Source organism: Artibeus jamaicensis, unplaced genomic scaffold, assembly GCF_021234435.1.
Source record: "Artibeus jamaicensis isolate MK-2021 breed Jamaican fruit bat unplaced genomic scaffold, CSHL_Jam_final scaffold_1019, whole genome shotgun sequence".
Lineage (NCBI taxonomy): Eukaryota > Metazoa > Chordata > Mammalia > Chiroptera > Phyllostomidae > Artibeus > Artibeus jamaicensis.
Genome location: NW_026522025.1, coordinates 36648101 through 36670375, shown reverse-complemented (window position 1 = coordinate 36670375; position 22275 = coordinate 36648101). Strand labels below are relative to the sequence as shown.

Genomic DNA, 22275 nt, shown 5'->3' with positions numbered 1-22275 from the left:
AAAGGTTACTATAGTAAAAAAAAAAATAATAAGCTACTTTCAATTATTCATCTAAAACCAAATTAAAATAATGTGCTTGACAATTATTTCAGTTTAATGTAAAACATATAAGGGTATAACTATCTGCAAAATATATTTAAAAACTGTCACTATAATGATAATATTTATGTTCTTACAAGAAGAAAGCAAATATATACAAAGGATCAATAAGAGACAAAGTAAGACGATGCCATAAGTATGGCACACTATTTGTTCAGAACCTTCTGGCACAGCTATTTCTCCTCTCTTTGGTATGAGGAATAAATGAACTGGCTGTGACCACTGTTCTGAAACAGACTATGCTGTGTGCTACATCAGTGCTGCCCACCAAAAACATATGGAGTTTAAAATCTTCCACTGTCACATAAAAAGTTTCTTTAAGTAAAATTTTAATATTTTATTTTTTAACCAAATATACCCAAAACATTATTATTAACATGCAATTAATATAAAAGACTAAAGATATGGGAAGGAGGGAAGGAAGGGGTAAACAGGCAGAACAAAGAAGATTTTTACAGCAGTAGAAATATTCTGTTGCACACTGTAATATTGGATATGTGCCATCATATATTCACCCACAGAATGTACAACACCAAAAGCACACCTTAATATAAATTATGAGTTTTTGGTGATAATGGTGTGTCAATGTAGGTTCATCAGTTGTAACAAATGCAGTACTCTGGTCGAGGATGTTGATGAGGGAGGAGCCTATGCATACGCTGGGGTAGGGGCATAAGAGAAATTTCTGTACCTTCCTCTCAATTTCTCTATGTATCTAAAACTGCACACAAAAAACCTTTCAAAAAACCACAAAAAAAATATGCATCTCTAAAAAAAGACTGAGGATATTGGTTTTTTCATATTAAATCTTTGAAATTGATGTGTATTTCAACATATAGCACATCTCAATTCAAATGCTGTTTTAATTAGAAACAATTGATCTGTAATCAAGTTTTATAAAATTTACAGTTGAAAAAGTATGTATAATCGAGCTGTTCAAAACATACCTAAGTTTCCCAATAACTGAGTTGAGTATGTTTTTAAATTTAAATTACTTAAAAAAACAAGTTTTAAAACTTAGTTCCTTAGTTGCATTATACACATTTCAAAGGCTCAATAACCATATGTGGCTCAGTGGCTACAATACTGGACATTGGCTATTACAAAACTAGACGGCCTTTCTTTGAGTTTACCTGACACATTATCCAGGATAGATCACAAGTTATCCAATAAAGAAGTTATAATAAACTGAAATTATACGAAGTATCTTTCCTGATCACAATGGCATAAAACTAGAAATTATAAGACAAAAACTGGAGAATCCACAAATATGTAGAAATTAAACAACATGCTACTGAACAACCAATGGGTAAAAGAAGGAATCAAAAGAGAAATAAAGTACACTGAGATAAATGGTAATGGAAATACAACATACCAAAATATATGAGATGTGGCAAAAAGTTTTAAGAGAGACATTGATAGTGATAAATGCCTAGATATCAAAAAACTAAAGATCTCACATAAACAACCTAACTTCACACCTCAAGAAACTAGAAAAAGAATAAATGAAGCCCAAGGTTAGTAGAAGGACATAAAAAGATCAGAGTGGAAATAAAAACAGCAGAGACTAAAAAGACAACAGAAAAGATCGATGATGAAACAAAAACTTGTTTTTTAAAAAAACATATAAAAAATAGACAAACTGTTAGCTAGATTCACCAAGAAAATTCTCCTTTATTTGAGGAGACTCAAATAAAATAAAAGATGACACAATTAAAGAGGAACTGTGCCACAGAAACACAAAGAATCATGAGTCTACTAGGAACAATTATATGCCAAAAAAGTGGGCAACCCAGAAAAAATGAATAATGCCTAGAAACATACAACCTTGCCAAACTGAATCATGAAGAAATAGAACATCTGGACAGGCTAATCACTAGTTGAGGACATTAAGTCAGTAATCAAGCAAACAAGTCCAGGACCAGATGGTTTTGCTGGTGAATTCTACCAAATGTTTTAAAAATTAATGCCAATCTTTAACATATTAAAAAAAATAGTAGAGGAGGGAACTTTCAAATTTGTTTTACAAAGTCAGCATTACCCCAGTATGAAAAACATAGAGATACCACAAGATAAGAAAATTACAGACTAATGAATGTCCTGGGATGAACACAGGTGCAAAAATCCTGAACAAAATATTTGTAAGCCAAATTCAGCAATGTTATAATCAAGATGGATTTATTTCAGGGATGCAAGGATAGTTTAACATCCTCAAATCAGTCGATATTATACACCACATTAGCAAAATGAAGAATAAAAATCATATGATCATGTGAATAGATGCAGAAAAAGCATGACAAAATTCGACATCCATATAATAAAAACTCTCAACAAAATGGGTATAGAGGGAATGTACATAATAAAGGCCACATATGACAAACCCACAGATAACATCATGCTCCAAAGGAAAGGCTGAAAGCTTTTCCTTTAAGATCAGGAACAAGACAAGGATGTCAGCCTCATCATTTCTTTCAACACCATAAACAATAGGGGACGGATAACACTTTTGTTGTTAAAACAAAAAGACTCAATAAATTAAATTAATATCATTTATTAGAAAAGGCACTTTATAAATGTTTCTTTTTTTTTTTTAAAGATTTTATTTATTTATCTTTAGAGGGGAAAGGAAGGAGAGAGGGAGAGAACTGGCCTGCAACCCAGGCATGTGCCCTGACTGGGAATCGAACTGTGGTTGCTTGGTTCCCAGGCCCGCGCTCAATCCACTGAGCTACACCAGCCAGGGCTCTAAATGTTTCTTATCAATAACAAAATACTTAAACAGTTAATTTTTTATAGTAATTATTACTAGAGTATCTATTGAAAGAATAATCAGTGTGTGGTTTGACATGAAGTGCACAAAAGACTCTTGTAGGAAATTCCCCACAACAGATTCTAAAAGATAGTTGTTCGTTTTTTTTTTTTTAAGGTTTTATTTATTTTTAGAAGGGAGAGAAAAAGAGAGGGAGAGAAACATTAATGTGCGGTTGCCTCTTGCTCACCCTCAACTGAGGACCTGGCTGGCAACCCAGGCATGTGCCCTGATAAAGAATCAAACCAATGACCTTCAGTTTGCACACTAGTGCTCAATCCACTAAGCTACACCAGCTAGATCTACAAGATAGTTTTATAACATGCTTCAAGACCAGGATATCTGGCAATACCAGCATTATAGAATTTATAATTAAATACGATCATGAGAACTAAGGGTGGGAAAGGGTTCACATATAACTTAAAAAATTGGCAAAAATTAGGTTTAGGAATCCAATGTCTCATTCAAGTTAGGGTTTAAAATACTTTTTGTGCCACTTCTAATTAAATTTTAAATCCCTTCAATATTTGTAAGTAAAAAAATTCAAACATTAATCTTACCTTCTGCTCAGGAACTCGACTTTCAGATTCCAAAACCGCTGTGTTATCAACAGACTGACGTATCATGGGTAGGCCATTCAAGCATTTTTCAGAATCACCTAGAGGCACACATTTTTAGAATATAATCAAGATATTTCATCTTGCTTGTCCAGAATTTGACTTTCCCCCCCTCTCTAGGTCAGAAACTATGAAAACAAAATGACTGGTTTTTTGATGCTTCTCAACGTTGGAGTATCTAGCTGGGAATCATCACACTGTAAAATACACATTTTTCACTTGAAATTCACCACGTCTATTATTTCTGTCTCTCTCTGTGGGGTCACCATAAAGTATAGCTGACATTGAGGTTCACCCACCAAAATCTATGTTATCTGTCCTAACAGGACAACATTAGAGTGACCTCAGCCTCAGAGACGGGCCTTCCTTAGGCCAAGCTAATCATGGTAATCCTGCCCACTACCAGGGAATTACTTAGGAAAGAAAAGGCCTAAGCCAATGCAGGGCTTTCAGGGAAAGACACCTCCTGGTGGCCAAATTGAGAACAAAGAAACACAAAGAATAGAAGAAATAAGACACCAGAAACCTATAACGGCTAACAAGGAGATGGGAGTAAGAAATGCAAAAGGTCGGTTTGACTCTGAGGAGAAGAGAACAAACTATGCAATCCTTTAATGGTCAAGCTTTCATACAGATGTTTCATTTATTATGGGTGAAGGTAGCTAGAGAGAGAGCTTGAGCCTTGGTTAAACCATGCCTAAATAAGACCTACATTTGGACCACTGGTTATGTATATTACTAACAAAATTCCTTATTGTTTAAAACATTTGAGCTGAGTTTACTGTCATTTCTTACCAAGTGCATCCTGATACATGAAACTTAATTGGATCATTCTATTCCAATTCTCTAGTTATTGCCTACAGGTCTCTCTACACCTCAAGAGGCAAAATGATAGAGGGAACAAAGAAAAACTGAATTGTTACCTTTGTTAACTGACTCACGCACACAAAATCCTGGTCACTTACACAGTGTAGTAACATATTTAAGTTTTTACCACCCATCAACCCCTTGACAGATCCTCTGGCTAAATCACACTGGTTGAAAATGAGGCCTGAGGAAGGGAGGAACATTAAGGGACAGGAGTGAGCAAAGGAGGATGAGACATAACACTGTCAAAGAATGTGTGAACGAAGGAACAAAGTTTAAAGGTGTATGTTCCTATATGACCCAATGCACCTATGTTTTCTCAGTTCAACAAGGAATGGAAAAAAACTAGAGAGGAAAGATATAAGTAAGCAACTACATTCCTTCTCTGCTTGGAGCCAGATCTTATTAAGAAGTAGAAAGAGCATATGTCAGGTATAGTAAAAGTAAATTTTAAATGACTGTTTGCTAGCTCTAAATTAGTAAGTGGTGGGCAGTGCCATTATCAGTAATTAAAGAAGATTTTTAAATGTGGGGATTCAAAAAGGGAAATTAAGTTTTGAGATGCTGGCTGACACGTTTCTGTTGTGTTTGAGATGTTCAGTAGAGTTGTATAAACATGGCTGGTGCTTGGACTCCTGAACTGTAAAACTGAGACTAGAAGTCACAGACACCAAGGTGATCACCCAGGAAGTATATGTACAGGTCACTGCACCCCCAAATAAATGGAAGTCTGCTCCAAGCTTACTGCTATGACAGCGGATCCCTAGCTAAGTAAGCCTATGCTATGGAACATGACTGAAAGCCCTGCAGGAAAGTAAAAAGACAAGAATTTTAAGAATGTAACTCAGAGCATTGCCAATGTTTAAAGGTAGGCAGATAGAGATGTCTGGAGGGAATATTCAGGTATGGTATGGTCAAGAGAATAGTGTCACAGAAGCCTAGCAGGTGTGTCAAATTTCCAACTGTGAAAAATGTTTGCATCTGGATGACCCTCTGGTACTTCGGAATACTACAAAACTCATCTTTCTTTACATATCTGTGTTACAGGTTTATCACCCTGGACCAGTATCCAGCTGGCATCCTCTGAGCCACCAAAGTTATATTCCTCTGTTATTAAAACTTAGTGTATATTCATTTTTTGCAGACCTGCTCACTCTACTCTTGTCATTTCTTTCAACTTCCCCTTTTGTGTCCTTCCGTCACTTTACTTCATTTCCCCCCTCCTGTTGCAACAGTCCAGTCAGTCTCCTCCTCCTCTGGTCTTTATCCCCCATTCCTCCAAAGACGTGCATAATAGCAGATCAGGTCCCTTGATGCATATCCTTTGCTCAAAAAACCTTCACTGGCTACCCACTGACAATACTGTTTCTATCATGTCCAAAGTCTCCAGATAGCAAAGTTCTTTATGATCTGAACATGATCTACATTTCCAAATTAATTTCCTTCTATTTCTATTTACCCAACCAAACCAATTCATATAGAATTATTGGTTTCTCAAATACCTTCATTCTTGTTGTCTCCACCATACAAAATGCCTTCCAATCCTAGATACACATACATAAATGTGTTATTTTCTCCAATATCCAGCTCAAATCGTATTTATTTATTCTGTAAAACATATCTACCAAAGGGATAAAGTTATTTTGCCTCCCCACCTCCTTGAATTTCATTTTTGCTTCTTTTAGGGCATATTATTTTTATTTCTTCATTTTTTAATCCTCACCCAAAGATGTTTATCGATTTTATAGCAAGAAGGGAGAGAAAGAGAGAAACATTGAGGTGAGAGAGGAACATCTACCAGCTGCCTCCTGTACCCTCCCCAACCAGGGGTGGAACTTTCTGGTGCGCGGGATGATACTCTAATTAACTGGGCCACCTGGCCAGGGCGTGTTATTTTTTTAGTTTATATTCCAGTTGTTTATTTCTGATACTAGATGGAAAACTGATTTATCTGTTCATTTGCCATGCTCATTCACATTGATGTGACAGCATAAGTATTGGTTTGTTTTTTTTTTTTTAAATCTTAATAAAGCCCTGGCTGGTGTGGCCCTGGCTCAGTGGATTGAGCACCAGCCTGCAAACTAAAGGGTTGCCAGTTCAAATCCCAGTCAGGGTACATGCCTGGGTTGTGGGCCAGGTACCCAGTAGGGAGTTTATGAGAGGCAAATGATTCATGTATCTCTCACACAATGATGTTTTTCTTCCTCTCTTTCTCCCTCCCTTCCCCTACTCTAAAAGTAAATAAATAAAATCTTTTTTTTTTAAAGAAACCTTCAGTAAATTTTTTTTACTTTCATTGTGTAGAGGTTTAAACCAAAATTTCTTTCAATGAAGATTAAACTCCAGAGAAGTAAAATTCTATATACATGGTATAGTTTATAAATATTTGCAATTTCTCTTGGGCATAGTGCCACCTATGGTTGGCAAATGCAAAAACCACGTTGCTTCTGAAAAATTGGGTAAGTGCAACAGAACATCATGCACACCTTCCCTTTATACATTATGTTACACACTCATATATAAACAAATTGAATAACTGATTCCAACTGAAGACAGATATTTAAAGGCTAACTTTTCATAGATAGGATTTTTTAAAAAACCATCTTGACTGCATTCTTTCCGTTGTTTTTCATTCTTTTCTTACTTCTTTAAAACTATCCCCACTTTTCTTCTATTGTAATGAAAACAGCAACTTTTCCCTACACTGATTCTTTCTGACCAAACTTCAAATATGTTCAAATATCTGATTCAAAAACTAAAAAGAAAACAACCTACCCCAGTCTTACCAAAAAAATAAATAAACAAAAATCTAGTGGTGAAGACACAGGTATCTTCCCTTCCTATCTGCTTCACCAACACACTTCTTGAAAGGCTGGTTTATTACATTCAGATTCCATTATTTCTTAATTTATAATAATGTGGTTTCTGAGCCCCAATTACAAAGGCCACTAAAAAAGCTTTTGCAAAAGCAAAAAAATCTCATATTGCCAGTTTTAGTCCTCTCTCATTCCTTATCCTACTTTAATGCTTTGTAGTCTGTCATATTCTTGATAATTGCCTTCTAAATGCTCCTCCTCCTGGACTTCTGTTATACCATTTTCTCACTTCTACCTTTGATTACCTCTTCTTTCAATTAATTTTTTCTACTTTTTAAATATATTTTATTTATTTATTTTTAGAGAGGGAAAGGGAGGGATAAAAAGAAGAAGAGGAACATCTATGTGCAAGAGATACATTAATAGGTTGCCTCTCAACACCCCCAAACTGGGGATCTGGCCCACAACTCAGGTTGTGCCCTAACCAGCATTCAAACCGGCAACCTTTCAGTTTGCAGGCAGGCACTCAATTCACTGAGCCACACCAGCCAGAGCAAATTTTTTCTATTTTTATTGAGGAAATTTTGTTTCTTAGAATTTTGTCGACCTTTCACCTCCTGCTCTGCATGGTTCCCTGGGTATCTTCATTCATTCATACTCATGGCTTCAAGTAGCTTCTACATACTAATAATTCTTTTTTTTAAAGATTTTATTTATTCATTTTTAGAGAAAAAAAAAGGGAAGGAGAAAGGGAGAGAAACATTGATGTACGGTTGCCTCTTACATACCCTCTACTGGGGACCTTGCCTGCAACCCAGTCATGTGCCCTCACTGAGAATTGAACCAGCAACATCTTGGTCCACAGACTGGCACTCAGTCCACAGAGCCACACCAGCCAGGGCCATAAAATAATTCTTACATTATGGTTCCCACCTATTTCTGAGTGTATATTTCCAATTATTATATATTCTGTAGCATCTCACATGTTCAAAACGAGCACTTTTTGTTATTTTCACCCCAGCTATTGTATAAAATCCTGGTAAGGCATTAATTCTAACAAAGCCTATCAATTCTGTCATAAAAATGTATCGCTAATTATCTACATCTTGTTTGTACCTACTGCCTTAGTTTTTTGGTCTTCATAATTTCTTTCTTAGACTATAGCACTCAGATTTCCTACTTGGTCCCAACTATGTCAGAGCATCTTTATCTCAATCCATTCTCTATGGTAAGAAGCAATCTCTTCTTAAATATAAAATCTGATTTTGTTATGCTTCTGATTGAAGCTACTTGTTTACAAAAGAAAAGAGCCACATGTAGCACTGGTATTCAAGGTAATTCATGATCTAGAGCCACTATGTCTTCAGTGATTCTCCTGAGTATCTTGAAAACCCTTTTTCAGAAAAAAATAAATATCTTACACTTTGGATCTTTTGTTATTCTTCTTCCTAGGATGCCCTCCATTGTTGCCTTAGGTATTTTCTCTCTTGATTCCCTTCTACCTTCTTAATGAAGACTATAACTCAAGTTAAATACACATAAAATGGAATACGCAGAATTCCACTAAACGCAGAATTTGTAGGGAGCTTTTACTGAAATCAATAAAGGAAGATCAAAACTTCTCTGTTCCACCTAATCTGTGCTGCAGAAAAATAGCTTAGAAGCTTTTGCTTTGGAGAAACTTCTGTCCTTGGAAGGCCAAGTGGAAACCCGGAAGCAGGCTAGAGGAATGGAGACATGCATAAGGAATACCCACGCCTGCCTCCTGTCCCAGCCCCAATACATTAGAGTCTCAGGGTTCAGGCCCTCCCTGGACTGGGTTCATCACTGTTGGAGAAGTATCCTTTGTGCCATATACCTCCAGGAGAACCCTACTGAGGCAGGCAATACCTCCACTTCTGACAACCTAATAGGATATTTATAAAGTCAAATGAATCTACCAACATAAAAAGTGAGCCAGCTTTGTAAGATGTTCCCAGTAAATAAGAACCATCATTACCCAAGTATTTCTAGCCCAAGTTTCCTAACTGTAACATATTTCTAATGTATATAATTTCATTTCTCTAACTATGGAATCTCTAAATATCTTTTCCTTATTCCATCCTACCTACCCAAACTATATAGACATAAGTGTCATGGAAATTAAGAGCACCATTTGGCAAGTCTGTTCAGAACTTGGTAGTCCGGGCTCTGGTAGTGACAGGTTTTTTTTATAGTCATATATGGCACACATGCTAATGTATATAATGTATATGAAAGTAAGCTGGATGTGAAGTGCACATGTAATTTTTCATTCAAATATGATGAGTACCCTTAGGTATGAACCAGATAATTTCTAACAATGTGTTTCAGTGATTATCTCTGACCTAAAATTTACTAGTCACAATTTTCAGTATCCCAGATTTGTAACAGTTAAGATGTCTTCGACATTTCATATGCAGATTTAGAAGTCATTTACTTCCTAATTTATTACCTGAGGGAGGCTGGATTTGTAAAGGTGGAATATTTTTCACACTTTGTGTATGTCCTAATTCTGGATGATTAAATGCTAACGGGTGGTGATTTGGTGGTATTCCACTTGATTGCATAGTCTGATGAACAAGGGTAGTAGAATAAGACATTGCATCTTGCACAGAAGATTGTATCTGTTAAGACAAAGTTAAATAAAATTACCTTTAGAGTTTTAATCACACAGGAAATATAACTAAGAATATAGAATCATGAGGAAAATATAATTTAATACTATCTTTAAATATGATAAATGATATGAATGATATTTTAAGTCATACAAACTTGTAAGGTTTCATTATTCCTACTTTACAAATGAGAAAGCTAAGTTTTAGAAAGATTAAATATCCTGGCCATCTTAATAGCTTATAAGTAGAGTTACTCAAAGCTTAAAATCTTAGTTTGATAACATACACACAGATTTACATGTATATTATCAAATAGTGCTGCTTATCTTCAAGTGCTTTCTTGTGATCTACTGAAAATAAAAACTTGGTTTTTAAACCAAATTTAGAGATAAACCCTCTTTTACCTCTTTTTATTTACTGAATTATAGACCTAAAGGGAGGTGGGGTTAAAATTTCATGCTGCTTGACCCATAAGACCATCAACAAATTCTGATTCAGTATTCATTTAACTATTATTTAAAAGCTGTATTATAATAGCTAATACTTGTATAATACTTACAATATGCAAGGCACCAGGCTAAGCCCTTTATATACTGCTTTAATTCTCACAATAATCCTATGAGTTCATAAAATTAGTTTCTCATTTATAGTTTATAATAAGACTTAGATATAATAAAAGCAACTTACCTAAAATCTCACATCTAATTCAGTGGCAAGCTAAGTTATGATATCAAAGAGCCCAGGTACCTTATCTACTACATTTTGAGTTGTAGGTAGTACAGAGATTAATATGACAGTCCTTCTCCTTCCTCTAAAGGTTAGAGTAGTGAGTAGACAAGGCAAGAGTTTGAATACCTATGTTAACTTGAACAAAACTAATGCCATAGGAATGTTTATCCCCACATGGTGGACCCAAGCTTAAAGTCTAATACTAAGGTTTAAATCAGCAAAAAATCATGTTCTGAAACATATATAATCCTAAATATATTCCTTCTTTTATCATAAATGGGCATCTTGTCCCTCAGTGAGTGACACTACAAAATTTTGGCCACAGACAGATCATAAAGGTAGTGTTTTACATGCTACGTATTGAGGCTTCCAAATTTTGTTCATAACTTGATATAATTTTCTAATTTCACTTGTACCTATGCCAGGACTGACCATCTGTATCTTCTTACTCAAAAGCCGTTGAGAGGCCCTGGCTGGTGTAGCTCAGTGGATTGAGCTCGGGCCTGCGAACCAGACATTGCGGTTCGATTCCCAGTCAGGGCACATGCCTGGGTTGCAGGCTGGTTCCCTGCAGGCCAGCCCCCAGCAGGGGATGCACAAAAGGCAACCATACATTGATGTTTCTCTCCCTCTCTCTGTCCCTTCCCCTCTAAAGATAAATAAATAAAATCTTAAAAAAAAAAAAAAAGCCGTTGAGAGCTCACTTCTGCCTACCAAGGTAAGTATGATTAACAATTCATCTAGGTGTTCAAAGCCCTCCCTGTTATATTTCCCAAGACAACTAATCCCTTACAAACACCCTCTCACACCTATTTCCCTGAACACACCTTCTGTGCCTTTGCTTCTCTTCAGGCTACTTACTACCTCTTTTAAAAATAGGTCCCTCATCTGTGTGTTAAGATACTAACCATTTTGTCCCTTTCCCTGTCATTTAAAACCTATTTTAAGCATTCCCTCCTTCAAGTAGTAGGAATGTACATTCCTACTTCATATATTCCAGTAGAAAGAATATATATTCCTTCTTCATTTTCTTAATAAATTATGAATATAAAGTACTGTAGACTGTAGCCCTAATCATACAATCTCTTAACTGTTTGACTACATCACTTCTTATAACTCCTAGCTCCTTCAAGACAGTGTGATTATGTTGTATTCCCCAACCTAGTTAGGTATTGTTAAATAAGTTTATAACTTAATAAAGGCATATACCTGTAATTCCATATTTGGGGGTGGGACCAAAGAGTTAAAAGTTTTTATGATAACCTGAATTAGTAAAAGATAAAGTCTCTTCTATCCTTTTCAAAGCATGTCAGTAACTAACCAAACATAGAGGTGCTAAAATAGCTGGTAGTTGTAAGCTTTATCTTTAGAAACCCCAACCACTGTTCTCCTGTGTCATTTTCTGAGAAATTACACCTTACGGTGCATACCCTACTGTGGGAAACACCAAGGTTGCCCTCTGTATTTAGACTCACAATATTAAGCCCAAAATTCTATAATTTGTTCTACTTATCTGTTTGACTTACATAATAGTTTTATTAGAAAAATGTACCAAATATTTTATTCACTCTTTCTTAGTGAGAAATCTTTAAACATTTAGTTGACAAATGAATAGAATGACAACTCTTCATATAAATCAAATAAAAGCCAATTGTAAAGAAAGCTACTATTATATTAGTAAATTATAACATACATAATTTTTAAATTCTAAGGTAAAAATGAAGAATTAACTTACATTTACTTTCTTTTTAGAAGGAGAATCATTCCATTTCACTTCAGTAAATTTAGGTAACATTTCTGCAAATATATAAATAAATATTTCAATGTTTGCCAGCTTAAAATTATCACCTAAATTACAAACTCTTTTTCATATTAGAAAATGGCAATCTCAAGAAAATGGCTTTCACACCAGCTTCTTAAATCAAGAGGCTCTTATAGTTTACAAGACTGGGTTTGTTTTAAAAAGGATATTTTCTTTCCCACATAATGGAATAAATATCCACTCACAAATTTCAGTCTGTATTATTTAGGCAAAAAAGGACAGAGTGTTACTTTGCAATTAAGCGCTTGAATTAATGATAGTTTAAAAAGGAGCAAGTCACAAAAGAGAGGAGGTTTTAATTAAACAAGCAGTACCAATTATACCGCATCATCATTTACCAAGTAGCCATAAATATAGTGACAAGGGGTTTAATTAAAATAAGAATTTACTATAAGAGTATATTATGAAAGGATATAGCCTTTTATTAAAAGTGAAGCTATTTGATTTCATAGTAAAGTCTACTCTGCTTGCTAATAAGCATTATAATAAAGATCCCATTTAGTTAACACTCTAGTTACATCTAAGCTATTTGGCAGCCTCAACTGTATTGGCAACAAATGTCTTTGATAGTAACTCATTTACCTTTACAAATACCTTTACAGCTGACGTTGACTGTAGAGCTCTCTCTGACATGGTACCCATAGGTTCCTCTCTCTTTATCCTAACATTGAAACTGGTGCTATCCCCAATTGCAAGTGTAGGCCCATGTGGGAAAGCCCCAGACCGAGGGTGAATGCCTTGACCCACCTCTCCAGGCCAGCTTTCATGAGCAGCCTGATCATTATTTGCTTCAGGCTCCAGGGCACTGAGGCTGGTCAACACCAAATCTTATTCAACCTTAAGACATTCTAATTTTAATGTTCTGCCTCCTGAAATGCCACTGGTTTCCATTGGATATGTTAGTGTTCTTTCCTTTCCTTCAATGTTTGATGCTAAACATTGTTAAAATTGCTAAAATGCCATCAATAACGTGCTTTTTTCATTTTAGTTATCGACATAAAGTTTATTAAGTAAACTGCAATTAAGTACAAATAAGGTAAAAGTATAAAGAAACATGAACTTAAAAATAAGCAATTGCCTATGTAAAGAGAAACATTAGCTAATAAACTCTCTTAGGAGAATAGAATGTACTCATATCTTATGTTAGAAAATTGTTGTGTAAACGAGCAATACCAATAATGGTTGACAGTCTAGCTTGAAAAATTCAGAGGACAAAAGGAATATTCCTAGAGAAGATCAGTATTTTTATGCCTGAAAAGCTCAATGGCTTTTTCTCTTTGAGTGATGGGGACATTCTCTTTTGTTCTCAAAAAGCATAACCATACATACTGATCTGAAATCACTAAGATTAGTGGCTATGTCTGTGATGAAAGCCTCAAGTCAGCAACAGATGTTAATATATTGAAAGCCAAGAATGTTTTGAAAGAGTGTGGTGGACTCATAAAGTGTGGATACTGAGAATACTCTAAGGCAAGTGAGCAAAATCCCCAAAGTATTTTTTACATATCCTATCAAAGACCAATTTTGTGGCTATCAAGCAAGTCAAAATGATTATAGCTGCTGCAGAGATGTTATGTGTGTGTAAATGCTTGTGTAAGCAAGCAAGACCTTTCTTTCCAAGAGGAAAGGTATTTCTATATTCACTGCAATGCAAGACTTCTGATTGCAGTCCATTTGGGAAGGTTCTCTTTTTCCATGTGTCTGCAGATACAGGAAAGGCCCGAAGGAGGCTGATACAGGCAGGGGCTAATGGCCTGATTTTTATCCCCTCGGTGCCTGACTTCCTGGACCTGGCCTGGAGTGTGGTTGCTGTTATACCTCTGAAGTACTTTGTGTTTGAGCTGGTACAGCCAGGTTACATGCTAGAGCCTCCAGCTATTCCTGAGGTCTGTCCCAGAGTTCTGAAACCTATCTGCTGGTGAATAACGTGTGCTTTAATTTAAAGAATTCAAGTACTTAAAATGATATGAACCATATCAATGTCACTTCACTACGTATTCTTTAAGTATTGGGTGTTAGGTGGAAGGAGAAGGGAAGATGACAGACTGCAAAGATTGAGGATATAGATCCAGGCAGCTTTTACATTTAGGGGACAAATTATGGTTTCATCTTTGAACAAAACCAGACTCTGTTAATATAATCATAATATATGCACATCTATACATTTGTCTGAATTGTTCAAATATGCACCTAAACTATGTTATTCTATTATATAAACTCAAGTATAATAAAAATGACACACTACACTAGTATTCTACTAAAAATTCAAGGACAGTATCTTGGTTTTCTGACATAAGAAATTCACGTTCTGAATTATTATAAAAATTAGCACCTCGCAAAAGGCATCGAAGAATTTCAGTTTAAAAAAATCAAAACCAGGAGCACTCTTCTGTGCACATGCCCACACCCCTTTCTCAGACATACACCTTTGCTTCCTCTCTCCTAGGCTCTAAGGGCTCCAATGAGACTTGCAACCAGGAGAGCAGTGGGCAGTGGCAGCTTGTCCTAGTCTTTACCCCCTGATCCTGACTCCAAAGGCCCTTCTTCTGCCTCACAATTCTTCAATTTCTGTTTAATTATGAGTTCCTGGCCTTTGGAGTTTAAAGACAAACATGCACATTTTCACTCTCAAACTTAAGATCACATTTTAATTAGCAAAGAAGACCTACTGGGTCTTGAGAACACAAATAAAACAGTGCTATAAGGACAACGGGTACACTGCCAACTAATTTCTCCAGAGAAGTGTGGTAACATGCACACCTACCTTTATGAGGATCAAATTAGATAATATATGTACACCACTAAACAAATCCATAACATACATGTTATGTAATGTGTTCTGTTTTCACGTCTCCCCAAAACTCAATATAAAAATTTCATCAGGAAATTTTCATTTTAAAGTAAAGCAAAAAATAAATAAATAAATAACCATAGGAAAAAAGGGAGCTGGAATCAGATATTTGATTAAAGGATTTGTTTAATACCCATCACCTATCAGGTACTGAGATAAATGCTCCAGAGTCACTATATTTTATTATCAATAAGCCAATACAGACTTAAAAACTTGGTAAGTTGAATACAGATATTGATATTAATATCACAGTGCAAAACCAGAATGTAATGCCATATACAGAATGTAATGCCATATACAGTAATTAAGAAATAATTACTTAAGGTTTTTAAATTAGAAAAACAAATCACACTCCTGTTATATATGACAGGGACAGAAAAGTGATGGGAAGTAACTACCTGGGCAGTTACGGGAAGCACAGGAAGTTAAGTAAGCATGGGAAGTGCTACCTTATTTTATAGGAAAGACGGCATTTTCAGAGATGCTAAATGATTTACCCAAGCTTATCACCTAAACCATGTTCTATTGATAAAAATCAAGCAAGGTGTTTTTGAACTGAAAACATCTGCTCCCTTTAAAGAATATTTTGGCAATTTTCACTGAATTGTTTGGTACTTACTTTAATATAGTAGAACAACCTGATTATAAACTGTTTATTCCTTTTACCCAGGTCATTTTAACTAGAATTAGAAAGTAGAAACAAGTCAAATAAACCTAGACTGATAACAGAACCCTTTCCATTCAACTCAGATTTGGACACTTTTCAAAGTTTTACAGGTGTTTTTAATGGACTGCCAAGGATGAGAAACACTATTCTACACAATCTGTTTGCTCAAGAAGGTACAGGTTAAAGAGAAAATTTTAAAATACCCAAGACAAAATTTATCACAATTTATTAGGCTCAAGGCTCAATTACGGACCTTGATATACACACATTTTTCATTAAGCCCGAGTCCTTGTATTTATCTTTTTGGTACTTTAAAAACACTTAGCTCTGGCTGGTGTTGCTCTGGATTGAGTGCCCCTAACCGACTGAAAGGCCACTGGTTAGATTCCCTGTCAAGGCACATGCCTGGGTTGAAGGCCAGGCCCCCAGCTGGGAGCATTCGAGAGGCAACTGATTGATTTTTCTCTCCCTCTAATTGTCCCTTCCTTCTCCTCTCTCTGAAAATAAATAAATAAAATATTAAAAAAAAACACTTTGATGAGAACCTAATACAAGTTTTAAAAATTTAAACTATGAACTCTTATCATTTCTCTTAAGCTTTCTAGATTGAATGGCAAAGATTACTCCAAAGCTATCATTCTGTACTTCCTACATTTACTAAGCCATCCTCCCTAAAAAAAAAAAGTAGTATGTTTGCCCTTTTCCCCCGTATTAAAAAAAAAAATCACATCCTTGCTACTTTTACAGAAGACCTAGGTTGTACTACTAAAAATAAATCTTATTTTATTCTTTCTTTTATTTTCTCACCCATAACTAAGGAACCCATTTTAAAAGAAACAACTGTTAATTAAAGAACATTACATAAAACCAATACATAAAAAGTTCATAAAGTGGCATATTCACTTTGTCTTAACCAGATAAAGAACTGACACCACAGGCTTTGGGTTTCTTTATGTATAACTGTTTTGCAATAGAAATTATAAACATTCCTGAAAATTGTTCTATGCCACACTAATCAAATATCTGAGCTCACGGTTGATAATTCCTGAAGTTATTTTCCATTATGTGTCAATCAAAAGCACTATCACCAGTGAGTGGCTTCATTTGATCATTTCACAATAATATTATTAGATATAAGATTATATCTAGTAATTATATTCCTCCCTATTTTATCATTCACGATAGCCAAGGTTGTTGAACATCAGAAAACTCTCAATAGCTTATGTGAACATACAAACACAGCCTAGCTTACATAGGATGTATGCACCTGTAATTCATTTTACTGTCGGGCCTCCTTTACATCTTTGTTTGATCTGACATTTAATGAGATTTCATGGTGAGGAAAAATAGTTTTAAAAGGTTTTATATTTATACCAATGTTTAATGAATTTTCTTCACTTATCTGCACATGATAATTTGTATATACTTATGTCAGTCAAGAATATAATTTAAGTAAGGTCAAATCACATTGAATTTGCAATTAGGTACTGCTTCTGGTCGCAGATTTCTGATTTACATGTTTCAAAGATCTGGGATTTCATTACAACTCTATCTTAGAACTGACTTAATATCTTGTTTGAAATGATAATTAAAGATTTTTTCAAGTAAAATTTCTTTGGAAATCACTGCTCTGCCATTCATTTACCCTACCTAACAAATCAGAATTAAGTCCATATTTTTCAAAACTGTATAAAATAATATCTGAGAATACATAGAAGATAATTATTTAGGCAATGAGGATAAACAGCTCTAACACTATTTATTTCACTTAAATGTCTTTTACAGATGTTACCCTTAAAATAGTTGGTACACATAAACAGAATGATATTGCAATAAAGGGACCAACTTATAATCCAGGATAACTATAAGAACCTTGAGAATCAATAATATTAAGGAATTAAAAAATTTTAATTTAGAGTCTTGTCCCTGATAACCAAAATTATAAAAATTATGACTTAAGAAAACTGCATAAAATTAAGTTTCTATAAAAATCCAGGAAGGGTGTTAAAAAAGATTTTAAAAAATTACTAAAGATCAGTATCTTTCTAGTAAAAATAATTTTTCACAGAAGCTTTTAGAGAAGTTTCCTGTAATACAATTTTGTAGAAATGAAATTATATTCACATCTCTTATCATGAATAATCAAAAGCCTTATTAACTAGACTTCTAGGAGTCAAGATGTTACAACTGTAAGTTTCAGTTTTGGACAAATCACAGTAAATTTTAAAGCTATGTGCTCTCTCTCTCTTCCTCTCTCTGTCCCCCATGCCATTACCCTCTTCCTACCCCACTAAGGGCGTTACTTTTGTTTTTCTCTCTCTTAACATCCAGGGGTCCTTTTCTTTTGCTTCTGTTAACTTGTTTCCTGAGCCTACACAGTCCAGTTGATTCATTTCTACTACCTCTATAACTTTCTAAATAAAAATTCTCTTACAATAGATAAAAACTACAAAATCTTATTGGTATTTTCAGTTAATTTTTACTTATGTAACAAAGTTTCTGCTAATATGCCTCATTTTCAAAAATTATATTTCCTCAGTAAATAGTCTCATTTCCCCCCACCTTTAAACCCAGACTTGGGATTTGCCATCTGTGCCTTGATAATGTCATGTACATAATTGGTAGATGATTTACTTATTATTAAAATAAGCATTGTTATTGATATGGTCTGACAATTATTTTTCACTATTTACAATCCCTGTATTTATAGTTTCTGTTCTCAGGAAAAGTTCTTAGTTTACATACTACAATTTAAGAGTCTTATTTAAATGAGTACAACTGAAGTTACAATTTAGGACAAAAGGTTCTATGCTTTCATTTACTAATTTATTAAGCAAAAAATAATTGTTTTTCCAATAAAGTACATAGTTTGAATGTTCACAAAACAATCAAAATTTTAAAGATGATAACTCATACTATCCTGTTAAAAGTCAAACTGACCTTTGTGTCACCGACTCACACACCATCATAATGTGGGATGAAATATAAAACTTTGCTAATTTGATCTTAAAATAAAGTGACAAATAAAATAGGACTGGAGGCATGGGTATGTGGAAAAGACTTGACTGATTTCAGAGGGAAAGGGGTGTGGGGGAACTGCAAGAGATTAGCCAAAGAACATATATGCATAGTCCATGGGCACTGACAACAATGTGGTAAAAGCCAAGAGCAAAGTGGGGGGGGTGGGTGGGAATGAGTAACATCTGTAATAGTGTCAGCAATGAAAAAAATGAATAAAAATTAAATAGCCCGTTACTTGAAAATGATGACATTAAACAAGAATGTCATTTAATAAAAATTCAACACAGTATTTTAAAATTAGAATTCTGAGTCTGCATTATTCTGCTAGAAAGTTAGGAAAACATAATAAATATTACACCAGAGGGAAGGAGGAAGATAATAAGGAGTAAAGGGAGTCACATATAGGGTGATGGAAGAATATGTGACTTTGGATAATGAGCACACAAAACAATATACAGATGATGTATCACAGAAATGTACACTTGAAATGTATAAATTTTAACCAATGTCACCCTAATAAATCTAATAAAAAACATATTAAGACTTGGTATAAAGTTAAAGTTCATCATTACCAAACCCCTATTATATGAAATGTTAAAGGGACTTACCTAAGAAAAAGAAGATCAAAAACTATGAGCAGTAAAATGACAACAAACTCACAACTATCAACAACTGAACCAAAAACAAACACACCAAAAACTAAAAAATAAGCAAACAACTACAACAGGAGCAGAATCAGAGAAACAGACATCACCACTGGAGGGTTTTCAGTGGGGAAGAGGAAGGAAAGAATGGGGTGGGGAGGTACAGGGAATAAGAAGCATAATTGGTAGGCATAAAATAGATGAGGAGAGGTTAAGAATGGTATAGGAAACAAATCAAAAAACTGATATGTACAAACCATGGACATGAACTAAGGGGCAGGGAACTGGAGGGTTTGGGGGTGTAGGGTAGAGGGGAGATAAAGAGGAAAAAAATGGGAAAACTGTAATAGCATAATCAATAAAATATACTTAAAAACAAAATAAAATGTCAAATTTGGTTCAGTTAAAAAAACTTGGCAAAAGAAAAAATTGTAACTGAGAATATCTTTTAAGAATACAAAGTGGCCTGGCGGAAGCAGTGGTGGGGAGGGAACATAATTGATGTCTCTCACCTTTCCCCTGCAAAGTGGTGATAAACATTTTCTTTCCTTCATATAATGAAAGGCTCTATCAGAAACTGGTAATTCAAATTAGAATTAAGTTACTTTATTGAAGCACTCTGTATATACTACTTTTCCTCTAATACTGAAGGAATTTACTGATCAGAAGTGAATATATAAATAGATAATAATTCAAACAGTTTCAATATAAGTTTTATCCTACAAATAAAAGACAAAGTGCAACCTCCGGCCAGGAGGGAGGCATAGGTAGGCACACTTTGCCTCCCTGCACAATCAAAAGAAGGATAACAACAAATTTAAAAGCAAAAAATAACCAGAACTGCCAGTAAATCGAACTGTATGGAAGTCCTACCACCAAGGAGTCAAAGAAACACTCATCCAGACCAGTAGAAGGCACAGCCGCGGTGGAGAGGACTTGTGTCAAGGTGGTGGCTGGTGGACCAGGTGGTCCCACATCTGTGTGCAGACAAACCAGGAGAACAACTGAGGAGTGAGACAGACCACCCAATCCATGGTTCCAGCACAGGGAAAGAGGTTTTTCAGTCAAAACCTCTGACTGAAAAAATCTGTAGAAGTTGCAGCAGCAGGAGAAACTCCCAGTCTCACAGGAGAGTTTGCTGGAGAGACCCACAGGGTCCTAGGACTTACACAAAACCACCCACACGTGAATCAGCACCAGAAGAGCCCAGTTTGCTTGTGGGTAGCAGAGGGAGTAATTGAAAGCTGGCTGAGAGCACAGCAAATGGTATTGTTTCCTCTCGGACCCTCCCCCACATACAGTGCTTCAACTCAGCAAAGTGAGTTGCTATATCTTGGCAACTACCTAAGGCTCCACCCCTTACAACTTAACAGGTACACTGAAGAAACAAGAACTCAAAAAAAAAAAAAAAAGAAATAGAAAAAGCTTAGGAACCTCTGGAACAACTTTAAATGTTCTAACATCCAAATCATAGGGGTGCCAGAAGAAGAGCAAAAGCAAGAAATTGAAACCTTACTTGAAAACATAATGAAGGAGAACTTCCCCAATCTGGCAAAGGAAATAGAATTCCAGGAAGTCCAGAAAGCTCAGAGAGCCCCAAAGAAGAGCCCCAAAGAGTGGGACCCAAGGAAGCACACACCAATGCACATCATAATTCCATTACCCAAGATTAAATAGAAGGAGAGAATCTTAAAAGCAGCAAGAGAAAAGGAGACAGTTACCTACAGAGGAGTACCCATAAGACTATCAGTTGATTTCTCAAAAGAAACTTTACAAGGCAAGAAGTGGCTGGAAAGAAGTATTCAAAGTCATGAAAGGAAAGGACCTACATCCAAGATTACTCTATCCAGCAAAGCTATCATTCAAAGTGGAAGGGCAGATAAAGCACTTCCCAGACAAGGTCAAATTCAAGGAGTTCATCATCACCAAGCCCTTACTATGTGAAATGTTAAAGGGAATTATCTAAGAAAAAGAAGATAAAAAATATGAATGGTAAAATGATAACAAACACAACTATCAACAACTGAACCTAAAAAAATCACAAAAACAAAAACAAACTAAGCAAACAACTATAAGAGGAACAGAATCACAGAAATGGAGATGACATGGAGGGTTATCAGCAGAGAGGTGATTGGGGGAGAATGGGGGTAAAGGGAAGTAGAAGCATAAATAGTGGGCACAAAATAGACAGGGGCAAGTTAAGAACAGTATAAAAAAATGGAGCCAAATAACTTGTATGTATGATCCATGGACATGAATAAAGGTTGGGGAATGCTGGTGGGAGGAGGGTGCAGGGTGAAGGGGAATAAAAGGGAGAAAAAAATGTGACAACTGTAATAGCAGAAGCAATAAAATATATTTAAAAAAGACAATTAGTACTCTAATTAGGCTACAGATGCTTTATTAGATGAAATTATAGATGCTAATTAGTTAAAATACTAAATACAACATGAGAGTTTTTCTAGCATTGTTTTATGCTTAAAAGTCAAATATAAGAAAATAATGTATAATCTGAGCCCTAAATTAAAATTTTTCTTGTATGACTAATTCCAACACAATTAAAAGTCTGCTTATTCTAACAAAAATGTTTACCACTATGTACTTGAGAAATGTAAAAACAAAATATAGTAATAAGCACCACAGAAATGTCAACTAAACAGAGCCAAAACTGAAAACCGAATGTAGTGCAAGCCAGCA

The 22275-nt window shown here is 35.2% G+C and overlaps 1 protein-coding gene across 1 annotated transcript in view; it reads right to left on the bottom strand.

Moving 5' to 3' along the window:
- The window catches only part of BRDT (bromodomain testis associated), a 47485-nt gene that overhangs the window by 4183 nt on the left and 21027 nt on the right, over positions 1 to 22275 (bottom strand). The window contains exons 12-14 of the mRNA XM_053655544.1: positions 12309 to 12370; positions 9682 to 9853; positions 3469 to 3566 (exon numbers count right to left, since the gene is read on the bottom strand). Of these exons, the coding sequence (XP_053511519.1) occupies positions 3469 to 3566; positions 9682 to 9853; positions 12309 to 12370 (332 nt within the window). The remainder of the gene's footprint in view (positions 1 to 3468; positions 3567 to 9681; positions 9854 to 12308; positions 12371 to 22275) is intronic.